This window comes from Bos indicus x Bos taurus, chromosome 11, assembly GCF_003369695.1.
Source record: "Bos indicus x Bos taurus breed Angus x Brahman F1 hybrid chromosome 11, Bos_hybrid_MaternalHap_v2.0, whole genome shotgun sequence".
NCBI classification, from domain to species: domain Eukaryota; kingdom Metazoa; phylum Chordata; class Mammalia; order Artiodactyla; family Bovidae; genus Bos; species Bos indicus x Bos taurus.
Genome location: NC_040086.1, coordinates 87,087,488 through 87,101,145, shown reverse-complemented (window position 1 = coordinate 87,101,145; position 13,658 = coordinate 87,087,488). Strand labels below are relative to the sequence as shown.

The 13,658-nt window shown below is 39.5% G+C and overlaps 1 protein-coding gene across 2 annotated transcripts in view; it reads left to right on the top strand.

Annotated features, from left to right (window-relative positions):
• The window catches only part of CPSF3 (cleavage and polyadenylation specific factor 3), a 33,534-nt gene that overhangs the window by 9,659 nt on the left and 10,217 nt on the right, over positions 1–13,658 (top strand). For both annotated transcript variants that reach the window (XM_027556110.1, XM_027556111.1), the window contains 8 exons: positions 957–1,046; positions 2,113–2,263; positions 5,000–5,175; positions 6,151–6,309; positions 7,576–7,722; positions 10,395–10,547; positions 11,545–11,653; positions 12,995–13,093. In XM_027556110.1, coding sequence (XP_027411911.1) covers positions 957–1,046; positions 2,113–2,263; positions 5,000–5,175; positions 6,151–6,309; positions 7,576–7,722; positions 10,395–10,547; positions 11,545–11,653; positions 12,995–13,093 — 1,084 coding nt within the window. The remainder of the gene's footprint in view (positions 1–956; positions 1,047–2,112; positions 2,264–4,999; positions 5,176–6,150; positions 6,310–7,575; positions 7,723–10,394; positions 10,548–11,544; positions 11,654–12,994; positions 13,094–13,658) is intronic.

Genomic DNA, 13,658 nt, shown 5'->3' with positions numbered 1-13,658 from the left:
TGACTGAGTTAAGTTACACATTTTGAAGTAGATACAAGCGATGACACCACCCTTATGGCAGAGAGTGAAGAAGAACTGAAGAGCCTCTTGATGAAAGTGAAAGAGGAGAGTGAAAAGTTGGCTTAAAGCTCAACATTCAGAAAACTAAGATCATGGCATCCAGTCCCATCGCTTCATGGCAAATAAATGAGGAAACAGTGGCTGATTTTATTTTTCTGGGCTCCAAAATCACTGCAGATGGTGATTGCAGCCATGAAATTAAAAGATGCTTACTCCTTGGAAGGAAAGTTATGACCAACCCAGACAGCATATTAAAGAGCAGAGACATTACTTTGCCAACAAAGGTCTGTCTAGTCAAGGCTATGGTTTTTCCAGTGGTCATGTATGGGTGTGAGAGTTGGACTATAAAGAAAGCTGAGCACAGAAGAATTGATGCTTTTGAACTGTGGTGTTGGAGAAGATACTTGAGAGTCCCTTGGAGTGCAAGGAGATACAACCAGTACATCCTAAAGGAGATCAGTCCTGGGTGTTCATTGGAAGGACTGATGTTGAAGCTGAAACTCCAATACTTTGGCCACCTGATGCAAAGAGTTGACTCATTGGAAAAGACCCTGATGCTGGGAAGGATTGAGGGCAGGAGGAGAAGGGGACGACAGAGGATGAGATGGCTGGATGACATCACCGACTCAATGGACATGAGTTTGAGTGGACTCCGGGAGTTGGTGATGGACAGGGAGGCCTGGCATTTTGCGGTTCATGGGGTCGCAAAGAGTTGGACATGACTGAGTGACTAAACTGAACTGAATGCATCTACATTTCATTAAAAAATTAGGCTATTTTTTCTATTGCACTTCATTTTCAAGAATTTATGAGTGAAATATATTCAGAGTAAAATGAAGCATTCCAGAATTCTAACTTTCTAACTTTTCTAATTCCTAACTTTCTCTTTTTCTCAGCTTTTATACACAGGTGATTTCTCAAGACAAGAAGACAGACACTTAATGGCAGCTGAAATTCCTAACATTAAACCTGATATTCTTATCATTGTAAGTATTAGTGCCCTGTATTGTAATTAGTGTAATGTAAGTAGGATTTTTTCCAGGGGAAAATAACATGATCTCATTTTCATATCTGTGATCAGATATAAATATGTCTAGTTTTTTAGTACAAAAATGTTTTGGCCTCTCTTTGTAGTGCAACCCCACTTCGTGTTAAATATATTAGCTAGTCTAATATCGGAGATGATATTCTGTCTCCCAAATATTCTTGTTTAGGTTAATTACTCCAAACATGTAGAACGTCTTAAAGGTTGTGTAGAATGGCGTGGCCCCACTGTCTTTGTCGTGGTGACTGTCTTCTGGCCTCTAGTACCTGCTAACTTTATGTGTATGTCTTACCTTCCTACTAGGTTGCAATTAACTGTACAGAAGCTTTGGTGGGGAGGGGATGAGTGGTAAGGAGCAAATTAATAAATTTGCATTGGTCCTATGGTTTATATAAGAATATCGGTGGAAGTGCTGTCTGTTGCCCCCTCACCACCCACAGCATCCCCCAGCTACCCAAGCATGAGGGACTGGTGTGTATTGCTGTCCATATGCAGTGTATTGTGAGTGAACTCAGTTTGTCTTAGCTCATGGTATATTCAGCATGTAAACTGACCTTAAGGAAAGTTGCTTTTTTTTTTAATTCTCAGGGTAAAAAGTTATTTTCATTATATCTGGTACTGTAGAGCAGTACCTTTCAAATTTTAATGTGTTTATGAAACATCTGGTAATGCTATAGAAATACAGATTCTGACTGTGGCTGAGCTGGGGCTCTGGTACTTCTGATAAGCTCCTGGGGGGCGGCCAGTGCTGAAAGAAGCATCCTAAAATTATCTTGAGCAGGGAAGATACATTTTTGAACTATTTCCTGATATTTTTCCTTAGCCAGACCTGAATTCTAACATTTTTATTCACTCTTCTTTCCAATTAGTGTTTTAACAGCATATGTTCAAGTAAATTGCATAATAATAGAGACGTAGGTCACTTTGCTTCTACATTTCATTGATATTTACCTTTTGTATTCTTTGAGACTCACCAGCCCTGGTCTCACCCTTCTCATGTTGTTTAGGAATCTACTTATGGGACCCATATCCACGAGAAGCGAGAGGAGCGAGAGGCAAGGTTCTGTAATACCGTCCATGATATTGTGAACAGAGGGGGCCGAGGCCTCATTCCTGTCTTTGCCCTCGGACGGGCCCAGGAACTCCTCTTGATTTTAGGTACGCCTTTTCCTTTTTATTTGGGATAGTCTCAAAATCCTACAGTGCAGTTAGAGCAAGATCACTGCATGTCCTTGGATAGGTCACTCTACCCTCTGGGCTTTGGTTTCTGTATTTAAGACGAGGGAATTGTTGCCAGTAAGAGCCCAGAGATGCAGCGACTGTCTTCCAGCACTGCTGGGACTATAAATGGTGAACAGTCAGCGTCTTAAAAATACCCTACCCTTGGACCCAGCAGTTCAACCTCTGGGAAATAAATACATCGAAAATTCTGTGAGTTAAGAGATTTCATAATTCTAAATATTTCTAATGAAATATTATGTCAATAAATATCACACTCTAGAAAAAAAATCATGTTTCAGATGAGTTAATACATATTGTTACATAATATATTAAGTGGACCAAAAAAGTAGGGCTCAAAACTGTGGACTCCGACCCTAGTTAGGTAGAAAATACACAAATGACTGGAAAGATATCCAGATATTAAATCTAGATATCTGGATGATTTCTTTTTCCTGCCTTTCTCCATTTTCCAAATACCTTAATGTGCATGTATAACTTTTTGTAATAAGAGGAACAGTGGGTATCACTTTTTACATATATTTATATTTAGCAACCCTTTTTAACATTCTGTGATTCTTTTCTGGGGAATGCACTCTTCTTTAAGAATAACTGGTAAGTGCTTTATACGTATATGGCTTCAACGTGAAGAACTAGAAAAGGTCTTGAGCTCTCACTCTCAGTTCTTCCGTATGTGTGATGATAGGGACAAATAGAATCCCTGTTACACTGAAAAGGGAAATAAGGGGAAAGAATAAATGACCTCAGATCAAAAGCAAATCTCTGAGAGAGACAGGGCTTCCCAGGTGGCACTAGTGCTAAATAAAGAACCCACCTGCAGAAGACAGAAGAGATGTGGGTTCAGTCCCCAGGTTGGGAAGATCCCCTGGAGGAGGGCATGGCAGCCCACTCCAGTATTCTTGCCTGGAGCCTGGTGGGTTATATACTCCAAAAGGTCGCAAAGAGTTGGACACAACTGAAGGACTTAGTAGAAGCTAAATTTTCTAAAGCCTTAGCCAGTCCTTTTTCTCTTGGTTCTCCTTTCCTACTGCATGTCACATTTGTCCTTATAGAAGTCTTAAAATGAAAAGTCTCCATGGCAAAGTAATGAGAGGAGTAGAAGAAATGAAGATGTAAAGCCAGGTTGTCACCATCATCAGGTTGCCAGATTTAGTAAATAAAAATACAGGACACCAGTTAAATTTTAATTTCAAATAAATAATATATTTGATATTATAGCAAGTATTTCAGACAAATTATACTAAAAATCTTTTATTTGTCTGAAATTAAAGTTTAATTGAGCATTTGCTGTTTTTGTCTGACAACCCTACTATCAAGTATATTGTGATTCCTTTTATGAATGAGGACTGCTCTCCGCCCTTGTTCCTTGTCCCTTAGATTCTCCCTGTACTGTTCTATAATAGAGAGGATGACCTTGCCAACCACTGGTTTCAGATCTCACCCATGATCTAACCATATGACTCTGGGCAAGTTATTCATCTTTTTTTTTAACACTTGAAGTTTTCTCATAAAAGTACATACAAAAAGTACCAGGCTGTGATGTGATCTTGGGATATAGTATACTTTGGAAGGTATTTGAGAAATCATAAGAGTATATATGAGAGCATCAACACCGTTAAAAATTCTAATCATATCTAAAAGAATATGAACAGTTAAACCAGAGGGCAAAGCAAGAAATGTAACACATGTGATGGGAAAAGTCCCAGTCCTTATATAGAGGTTTCACTTATAAATCAAGTTTAAAAAAAAAAATTGCCACAGTTTTCAGCCTTTTTTACCTTCAGCTTCCTAATATATATAGACCTAGAGATGATCATACTAAGTGAAGTAAGTCAGACAGAGAAAGATAAATATCATATGTTATCTCTTATATGTGGACTCTATAATATGATACAAATGAACTTATTTCCAAAACAGACACAGGGACAGAGAACAGACTTAAAGTTACTAAAGGGGAAAGGCTGGGGCAGGGGGGATAATTGGGGCGTTTGGGATGAGCAGGTACAGACTCCTGTGTATAAATTAGATAAACAGCAGGGCTTTACTGTGTCACACAGGGGAACCGTGTTCAGTATCTTGTGATAAACTAGAGTGGAAAAGAATCTGTGTAACTGAATCACTTTGCTGTACACCAGAAACTAACACAATGTTCTCAATTAACCATCAGTTCAGTTCAGTTCAGTCGCTCAGTCATGTCCTACTGTTTGCAACCCCATCAGTCGCAGCACGCCAGGCCTCCCTGTCCATCACCAACTCCCGGAGTTCACTCAGACTCACATCCATCGAGTCAGTATACTCTCATTTAAAAAAAGAAGGAAAGAAGTTCTGGTTTTTTAAGCTTGAGTTAGGACCAATTTTAGTAAATTTTTAATTTACTTAATTTTTCTTAACCTCTTTATAGTTTTGTGCTTTATTTCTTTTCTGAATTTTTTTTAAAAACTTCTTGTGTGTATCATTTATTATTTGAGCTATTTACCCCACATTAAGGGGAGAAGGAAATGGCAACCCACTCCAGTATTCTTGCCTGGAGAATCCCAGGGACAGTGAAGCCTGGCAGGCTACAGTCTATAGGGTTGCAAGGGTCAGACAAAACTTAGCAACTAAACCACCACCTCACGTTAAAAGAAAAATGTGTTTCTTGTAAAATCTCTCTAGATGAGTACTGGCAGAATCACCCAGAACTCCATGATATTCCAATATACTATGCATCATCTTTGGCCAAGAAGTGTATGGCAGTGTACCAGACATATGTGAACGCCATGAATGACAAAATCCGCAAACAGATCAACATCAATAATCCATTTGTTTTCAAACACATTAGTAATCTGAAGGTGAGTGCTTGTGGAAGAAAGAAGGACGAATAACACTCAAGTAAGTCATTAACAGTGGGAGATGCCCGCCATTGATCCTCTGGTTGACTCCATGCTAAAGTCTTACCTTTCATCACTTTTCTGAGGGATACCATAAACTTCGCAACTGGCATTCCTTTTTGCTTAAACATATAAATATTGCCATTTGTTCCAAGTCTCTACATGTTCTCAATATTTACTATTGCTATATAACTTGGATTCCTCTGCCATAGAAATAAAAAGCCCTGATGAGAAAAATATCTGCTATGTATTTTTTCTGTTTTTACTCAGACCTAATCATCTTTTTGATTAGCACTGCAGATTCCATATGTGAAAATTTTCATGTTTATTTTTCTATTCAATAAAATCTAATTTCCTTTTATTTAAATAAAAAGTTTCATTTGAACTAATGCTCTAATCATAATAACATAATGCCCTAAATAATTCAAGTTATAAGTGGTCTTCCAATTATTAATAGGTTCTGTTCACAAAGTATTTTTAGGTTAATTGCTTAGGAATTAGACCCAAATTTTCCCTAGAAACAGTGTTAAACTTAGTTAGATTTCCAGGCCAACTCAGAATACTGATGAAGTGTGCAAAGCCATTGTGAATCTTTGGGGAAATTCTTTTGGAGTTCTGTCTTGGATAGATAGAAACCCATTTGACTTTTCCTTCCATTTGACTCTGCCTGTCTGCTAGGCACTGAAAATGCTCCTAATGGTTTTTTAGCTACCTAAAGAAGGTTTTGAAGGTCAGTGTGAACTAATGGCTTTTTATCATTTTGTTTTCCTTTCATTCCCAGCCTAAATAAACTGTTCAGGAACTTAAAATGTTTGCTAGTTTTGTCAAGGCCCTTCCAGTCACGTGGTTAACCTTTTTACCTCACTTTTTGGTGTTCTTTATAAATAAGGAATGCTTTATCTTAACATGCTGTTATCATTTCCTTTTCTCTCTCAGAGCATGGATCATTTTGATGACATTGGTCCCAGCGTGGTCATGGCCTCCCCAGGCATGATGCAAAGTGGTTTATCCAGAGAGCTCTTTGAAAGCTGGTGTACTGATAAGAGGAATGGCGTCATCATAGCCGGCTACTGTGTAGAAGGCACGCTTGCCAAGGTCAGTCAGAGCCTGAGACCATTGGGCACTTCCTGATCAAGGCTGCAGAGGTGACGCTGTCCTCACAGGTTTCTCCATTGAAGTAGTTCTTTAAATGACATAGGTCTTGATTTTTTAAAATGAGGATGGCAATAGGCAGCTGGAGCTGATCTTAATTAAGGTTGACGAATGAGATCCAGGTGATGGATAAGCATGTGAAAGCTTGAGAAGTGCTCATCTAGTTACAGTTAAAAAAAAAAAAAAAAGTGGAAGGGAATCTATTTGAGACAAACACATGGATATCCTCATCTGATGAAGAAAAGGCTTCATCGGTGTTCATAAGGCTTCATAATGTTCTCTTGAAAAGTTGGAGAATGTGTTTTGGGTTGAGTGCCCACCTTCCTCTTGACATAAAATGTTTGAGGGCTTCTCTAGTGGTTCGGTGATAAAGAATCTGCCTGCCAGTGCAGGAGACAGCGGTTTGATTCCTGATCCGGGAGAATCCCACATGCCACAGAGCAACTACGCCCATGCGCCACAGCTATTGGGGCTGTGCTGTAGAGCCAGGAGCCACAGCTACTGAGCCCACGTGCTGCAGCTACTGAAGCCCACGTGCCCTAGAGCCTGAGCTCCGCAACAAGAGAAGCTGTCACGTTGAGAAGCCTGCTCCCCGCAACTAGAGAAAAGCCCATGCAGCAACGAAGACTCAGCACAGCCAAAGATGAATAATAAATTTTTTTAAATGGTTGATATTAACTGTGAGGGATGTAGACACTGATGTGCAAAGCTTGAGAGGCAGATTCTGAACATTCCTGCATCACATTCTCTCATTGATAACTAATAAACACATTATGATTCCCAGCTCAGATCATTTTTATTACTTTACCTTATTCTGCTAGACACTTAGTGTTGGCTGTGTATCTAACATAGATTTCAGAGTAGAAATACTTTGGTCTTTTATACAGATCCTGTCACCTGGAAAGGGACTTTTCAGGGCAGATGGTTGGGGATGCAAGTGTGCTTTTCCAACCACAAGTTAAAATTCTCCCTTGTAGGACTCCAAATACACTGAAGTTTTGTTAATTTGCTTCCTTTCCTGATTAAACGTTTCCTTGATTGACAAAATAAGTATTTGATATTGACTGAGTCAGTAGTATTCGAGTGCTTTTTGTGCTAAAACTCCTAAATTAGCATGAGTTTATGGCTAGGTGAAAAAGTAGAAAACATACCTTTTGTTTTCTAATTAAGAGTTTATGTGTTTTGTTTACTTTTCTTTGTTTATAACAGCATATCATGTCTGAACCGGAAGAAATCACTACCATGTCCGGGCAGAAGTTACCTCTGAAAATGTCTGTTGATTACATCTCTTTCTCTGCGCACACGGATTACCAGCAAACCAGTGAATTTATACGTGCTTTGAAGCCGCCTCATGTGGTCAGTGTATGCGTTTGACTTTAGCATTAAAGACTCAGGAAGAGGCTGGCCCAGCAGCAGCTGGTCCTCAGAGCAGCCCTGCCCTGATGGTAGTGCTCTCATCACAGGCCTCATGCCCTTACATCTGACCTTCACCACTTCCCTTTGAGTTAGGCAAGCTGTGCACTTTCATTTTCTCCATCTTACACGGGATCTCTGGCTCAGATCTACCAGCTCAGCTTCCTTTCCCTTATTTTCTTGCTGTTTCCCCAGTAACTTAAGAGCACTGACTTCGTAGTGTGACTGTTTCGAATCTCATCTCCATCCCTTACTTGCCCTGTAGTCCTGGGCAAGTGACTTAACCTTTCCTTAGCTCATCTGTAAATGGGGATAATAACACCTCTTAAAGTTCTTACGAAAACTAAATGAGAGAACATATATTTAAAGCATGTAACATGGGGCCTGGCATATAGGAAATGCTTCTTAATGTGGAGAGAGGAGAGAGGCAAGCCATCATAGTAGGAGTTAATGATGCAGTTAGATATGAAATACATTGCACAGCTCCTTAAGTTTTATGTAATTTTGATGGTAACAGTTATATTTTGGTGGGGTTGGAGAGAGTTAAACTAAAAAAAAGTTTCTTAACTTAGAGGAGCACTTACAGAACGTAAGATGAAAGATGAGGAAATGGATGAAGTAATGAAGTACCCTCTCTCAATGTAGCATGTATCAAAACTCCATTCCTTTTTATGGCTGAATAATATTCTATTGCATGTATATACCATGTTTTGTTTATTCATCTGTTGAGGGACACTTGGGTTGTTTCCACCCTTTATAATTAGTGTTTACATTTCCACTATTGTAAATAATGCTGCCATGAACGCTGGCATGTAAGTATCTGTTTGAGTCCTTTGTCTCAGTCCTTTTGGGTATATACCAAGGAGTGGAATTGTTGGATCATGGGCTAATTCTACGTTTAACTTTTGAGGAATCACCAAGCTGCTTTCCACAGCAGTTACACCATTTTACATTCCCACAGCAAGGCACGAGGGTTCCAGTTCTCCATATTCTTGTCAGCTTGTTATTTTCCTTTTTAGAATCATCACCATGTTAGTAAGGGTGAAGCAGCACCTCTGTAGTTTTGATTTCGTTTCCCTGATGACTAAGGATGCTGAGCGTTTTGTGTCCCGTGTTGTTCATTTTTTAGTTCTTTCTAGCAAATAGTCCTGACAGTTACTGCTGCCCCTTGATGAGCAGCAGTCTTTGGTGGGAAAAGTTCCTCTCCTACTGGCTTTATATGAGTTAAGTGTAGGCCATTCATGGGTGTCTACTACTGTGTGTGGGTGGCTTTATATGAGTTAAGTGTAGGCCGTTCATGGGTGTCTACTACTGTATGTGGTTTATGGATATTCTCCCAGATTTTAAAGCCATGGAGGAAAAGCTGTGTGGCACTTTCTCTCTGGAATCACCCCCTCATCCTCAGTCCCATTGTGTTGCTCTCCAGAGTCTAGCTCTGCTGTCGGTTTAAATCCCTGAATTGGATTTGATGTTTACTCTCCTCCAGTAGCCAAGTCAGCAAAGGTCTGCCCACACGATAAACTAATAATAGTACCGGTGGCAACAGTAAACAAAACCTAGCATTTATTGATTATCTACTATGTGCCAAGCACTGTGCTAGGGTTTTGTATACATCAACTTGCTTACTCCTCACAACCAACAGTGGTTCTGTAGACGAGGCAATGAGATGTTAAATAATTTGCCCAAAGTTACACAGCTAGTAAGTGGCAATGCCAGGATTTGTGTTACAGCAAATAACACAAATCTGTGTTATAGCCCCTAGAGCTGGGGCTCATCATCTCCAGGCCATATGCCTCTGCCTGCAGTAACACTGGGCAAGCTTCTTTAGCCCAGGCAAGACATCAACTACCAGTAGTCTGTAGGTTAGAAATGATCTGTCTTGGGGCTTTCCTGGTGGTCCAGTGGCTAAGACGTTACACCCGCAATGCGGAGCACCTGGACTCGATCACTGGTCAGGGAACTAGATCCAGCGCAACTAAGACCCAGCGCAGCCAAATAAATATTTTAAAAAAGAAGAACATTAGGAAAAAAAGAATGCTCTATCTTGTAAAATATAGGTTATAAAAGTCAATTAGAAAGACTATTAGCTAATGCAATACTTGTAAATACCTCTCTAAAACATAATTTCATTTGGTTGTGAAATATTTTATATGGCATTCCTTTAAGAAATAGAAGAAAGCATCAGAAGTCCTTTTTTTCCATAGAAAGCTTCTCTTGATAGTCTTATATTAAGAAACCTGAAGAAAACTCGGGGTGTTTTCTGGGACAGTAGGAGTAGCAGTAGTTGCACGCGAGAACCACATGCACTTAAAGTGGGGAGAGACTACAGAAGTCACCTCGTCCAGCTGCTTTCTAGAAAAAGTCATCTTCCATAAAGGTGTGTGTCTCACTAGTGGCAAATACTGGAATGGAAAAGAGATTTCTTTACTCCCTCTTGAAATAAGCCAAATAGAATGAAAACCTCATACATGTTTGATTGGGAATCCTTAAATGTAGTAAAGTTTAATGACTTCAAATATATCTCCATTTCATATAATAACTAATTCAGATAAAGGCCAACATTAACCTGAACTAAGGATGCTTCCCTATGTGCTTTTAAAATTTATGCTTTGTAGATCTTAGTCCATGGAGAACAGAATGAAATGGCCAGATTGAAAGCAGCCCTGATTCGAGAATATGAAGATAATGATGAAGTTCACATAGAGGTTCATAATCCTCGGAATACAGAGGCAGTGACCTTGAACTTCAGGGGAGAAAAACTAGCCAAGGTAAAAGGTTATGGTTTTTTTTTTTTTTTTTTTAAGGTTATGGTTTTTAATCCTATCCATTCCTAATAGTTCATAATCCCTTTAGGGAAATGTATATTAAGAAAATCCAGCTCTTAATCGAATCAGAATAATGTGCTCAACAATGATTTCTGTCTACTCAGTATTTTAATACTATAAGACTTTATCCTTGTGTTTTTAGGCTTTTTCTGTTTCCACTAATGTTTTTTCATATGGAAAATTTTCAAATAAATTAGGTTTTGAGTTTCATAGCTTTTAATCCACATTCCCAACTTACTTTTCATACCTATATCAGATAGTAAACAAATGTCCATTACGGTTTTGTTTTTTCCACTACTGTTTTTTACTACATCCAATACAGTATTCTGTCTACCTCCTGGCATTCTCCCTAAGAAACTGAAGATAGGCCCGTGTCTAAACATAATGTCTGTGGATACAGTGGAATTTATAAAAATTTGTTTTTTCAAGAGTTAATCATTTTTGATGAAATGTAAGATTTTTCACAATTTAAAAAAGAAATAGTTGAGAAAAAAAATCTTCACCTGAAATTTTAGTGGGATGCTGTAAGAAGTCTGCATTTTTACCTCCTGTTCATCAAAAGTCTTTTAAGATACCGCTAACGGGAGCTTTTTCATGATTTGTCTGAAGCTTTAAATATCAAGCGTGTTAACGAGCAGCTTGACAGAATTCTTTTAGTACATGAGCCAAATTCCAGGAAGCCATTTGATAAATATCATTTCTTGCAGTCAAATTGAGGAAAATTTGCAGAAATAAGGATGTAAGGCTTTTTTTGCAAAATAGAGCCAATGGTTGTACTGACTCCTGAATCTCACTGTTCACAGAACTTTCCAGGGGATAGTTTAATGGAAAGGTTCAAATGGTCATCATTATGATTGAGTCCCTGAATTTTTAATTGTGTTTCACAAGATTCTGTTCTCTTCAAATTGTTTTGGGCTCTTTTTCTTCTTTTTTAAAATAGGTCATGGGATTTTTAGCAGACAAAAAACCAGAACAGGGCCAGCGGGTCTCAGGAATACTTGTTAAAAGAAACTTTAATTATCACATACTTTCTCCTTGTGACCTCTCCAGTAAGTATACTATTAAATGTCGAATGTAATTTGATGTTAGTAGATTAAAAAATCTGGGACTTCCCTGGTGATTCAGTGGTTAAGACTTCCTGCTTCCACTGCAGAGGGCTCAATTGGAAACATAAGCTCTTCTATAAGACCAGTTGGCTACTGCTGATGCTTCTTAAGCCTGTCTTCTACATTTCACATGAAGTACTGGTACTTTCATTTCCTGAAATGATGTTAGACTCTCCACAGAAACTTTTTGATTTGTATGACCTTCAGTGTTAAGTTGCTGGCTGAGCCTTGTGTTTAAGCCCGTGCAAATGCTAAGCTGTCCTCACTTGTGCAGTAACTATGGTGTTAGTGCATGCGTGCTAAGTCACTTCAGTCATGTCTGACTCTTTCAACCCTATGGATGGTAGCCCAGCAGGCTCCTCTGTCCATGAGATTCTTTAGGGAAGAATACTGAAGTGGGTTGCCATGCCCACCTCCAGGGGATCTTCCCAACCCAGGGAGCAAACCTGCATCTCTTACACCTCCTGCACTGGCAGGCAATGTATTCTTTACCACTAGTACCACTTGGGAAGCACCAACTATGGTATTATCTTCAAGTAAATAACTGTGCTCAATTTTATGTATATGACACTAATAAAAATGATTTAGCAAGGAATAAGAAATAACAGTGATGTTTAGGGTGCAGCTGTTAGATGAGCCAACTGTCAGCTTTCAGACCATCACACAGTAGAAATATAACTTGTTCCATTAACAATTGGTGAGGTCTTAACTCTATGCCAGACATTGTGCCAGGTACTGGAAGACTAGAGATGCATTAAAACACACAATCCCAGGCCTTGAATAGCTCTCTGTTAAGGGAAAGCATCTTGTGAAGAGCTAATCACAGTATTGACCCAGGACCTACAGAGTGCATGAGTATGTGAGGAGAGAATGGGCCTAGAAGAGTTAGGAAAAGCTTTGTAAACCAGGTTGCTTTTATGCAGGAGGTGAAAGATTTCTAACCAGAAAAGATGGCAGAACACAGCTGGCCTACTGGCTTGGAGATGTTTAGCGACCTGATGTGTTTGGGGAAATGAGAATGCCTTCTGGAGCACAAGTTAACTGTTGGCTGGGGTGGGGGTCTGGGTGAGGGGAGTAGGGGGTGGGGGTCGGGTGAGGGGAGGGGGTAAGGGGGAGGATGTAGAATAGGAACCAATTGCAGAGCACCTTGTTATCTTGAAAAACATGTTCTCGCTTACTTTGCTTTTACTTCTCTTTCCTTTACTCCCGATCTGTGTTTGCAAATTGTGTTTTGTGGAACTAGTATTGTTTTTTACAGCATATTTATTTTAATTTCCTCTCCAGATTATACTGACTTGGCCATGAGCACTGTAAAACAGACCCAAGCCATTCCATATACTGGTCCTTTTAATTTGCTCTATTACCAGCTACAGAAATTGACAGGTGTGTATTTATTAACATTCACTTAATTCTTTTCTGTTTTTTGCATAAGTATATATCTAGGAAGCCAATACTGTACCAATAAGAAAGATGTCACATCTTCACAAAGACAGCACGTTTTAAGATTTAGTGTGTGTGACATCTGCAGATGGGCTGATAAAGTGGTTTCTCCTATTCCAAGAGAGAAGTATACTACACAGTACTGTAATTTTTTGAAAGCAACAAACAGGTGTTGCCCCCGGTGTTCCTGCAGTCTCTGGGAGCTGCGGGTGGCTCTGAGGGCAGCAAAGGAAGCTCTGGGCACTTGGCTCGTGGGGTGGCGGCGATTTAGATCCAGCCGAAGAGCGCCAGCACCCACACAGTGGCCTATCCAGCAGCGATGCTACCAGCTCCTCGCTCTGCTTAGGCCACCCGTGAACTTGGAGTATGGAATGAAGCAGGGCAAAGACTAATAGAGTTTTGCCAAGAAAATGCACTGGTCATAACAAACACCCTCTTCCAACAACACAAGAGAAGACTCTATACATGGACATCACTAGATGGTCAACACCGAAATCAGATTGATTAT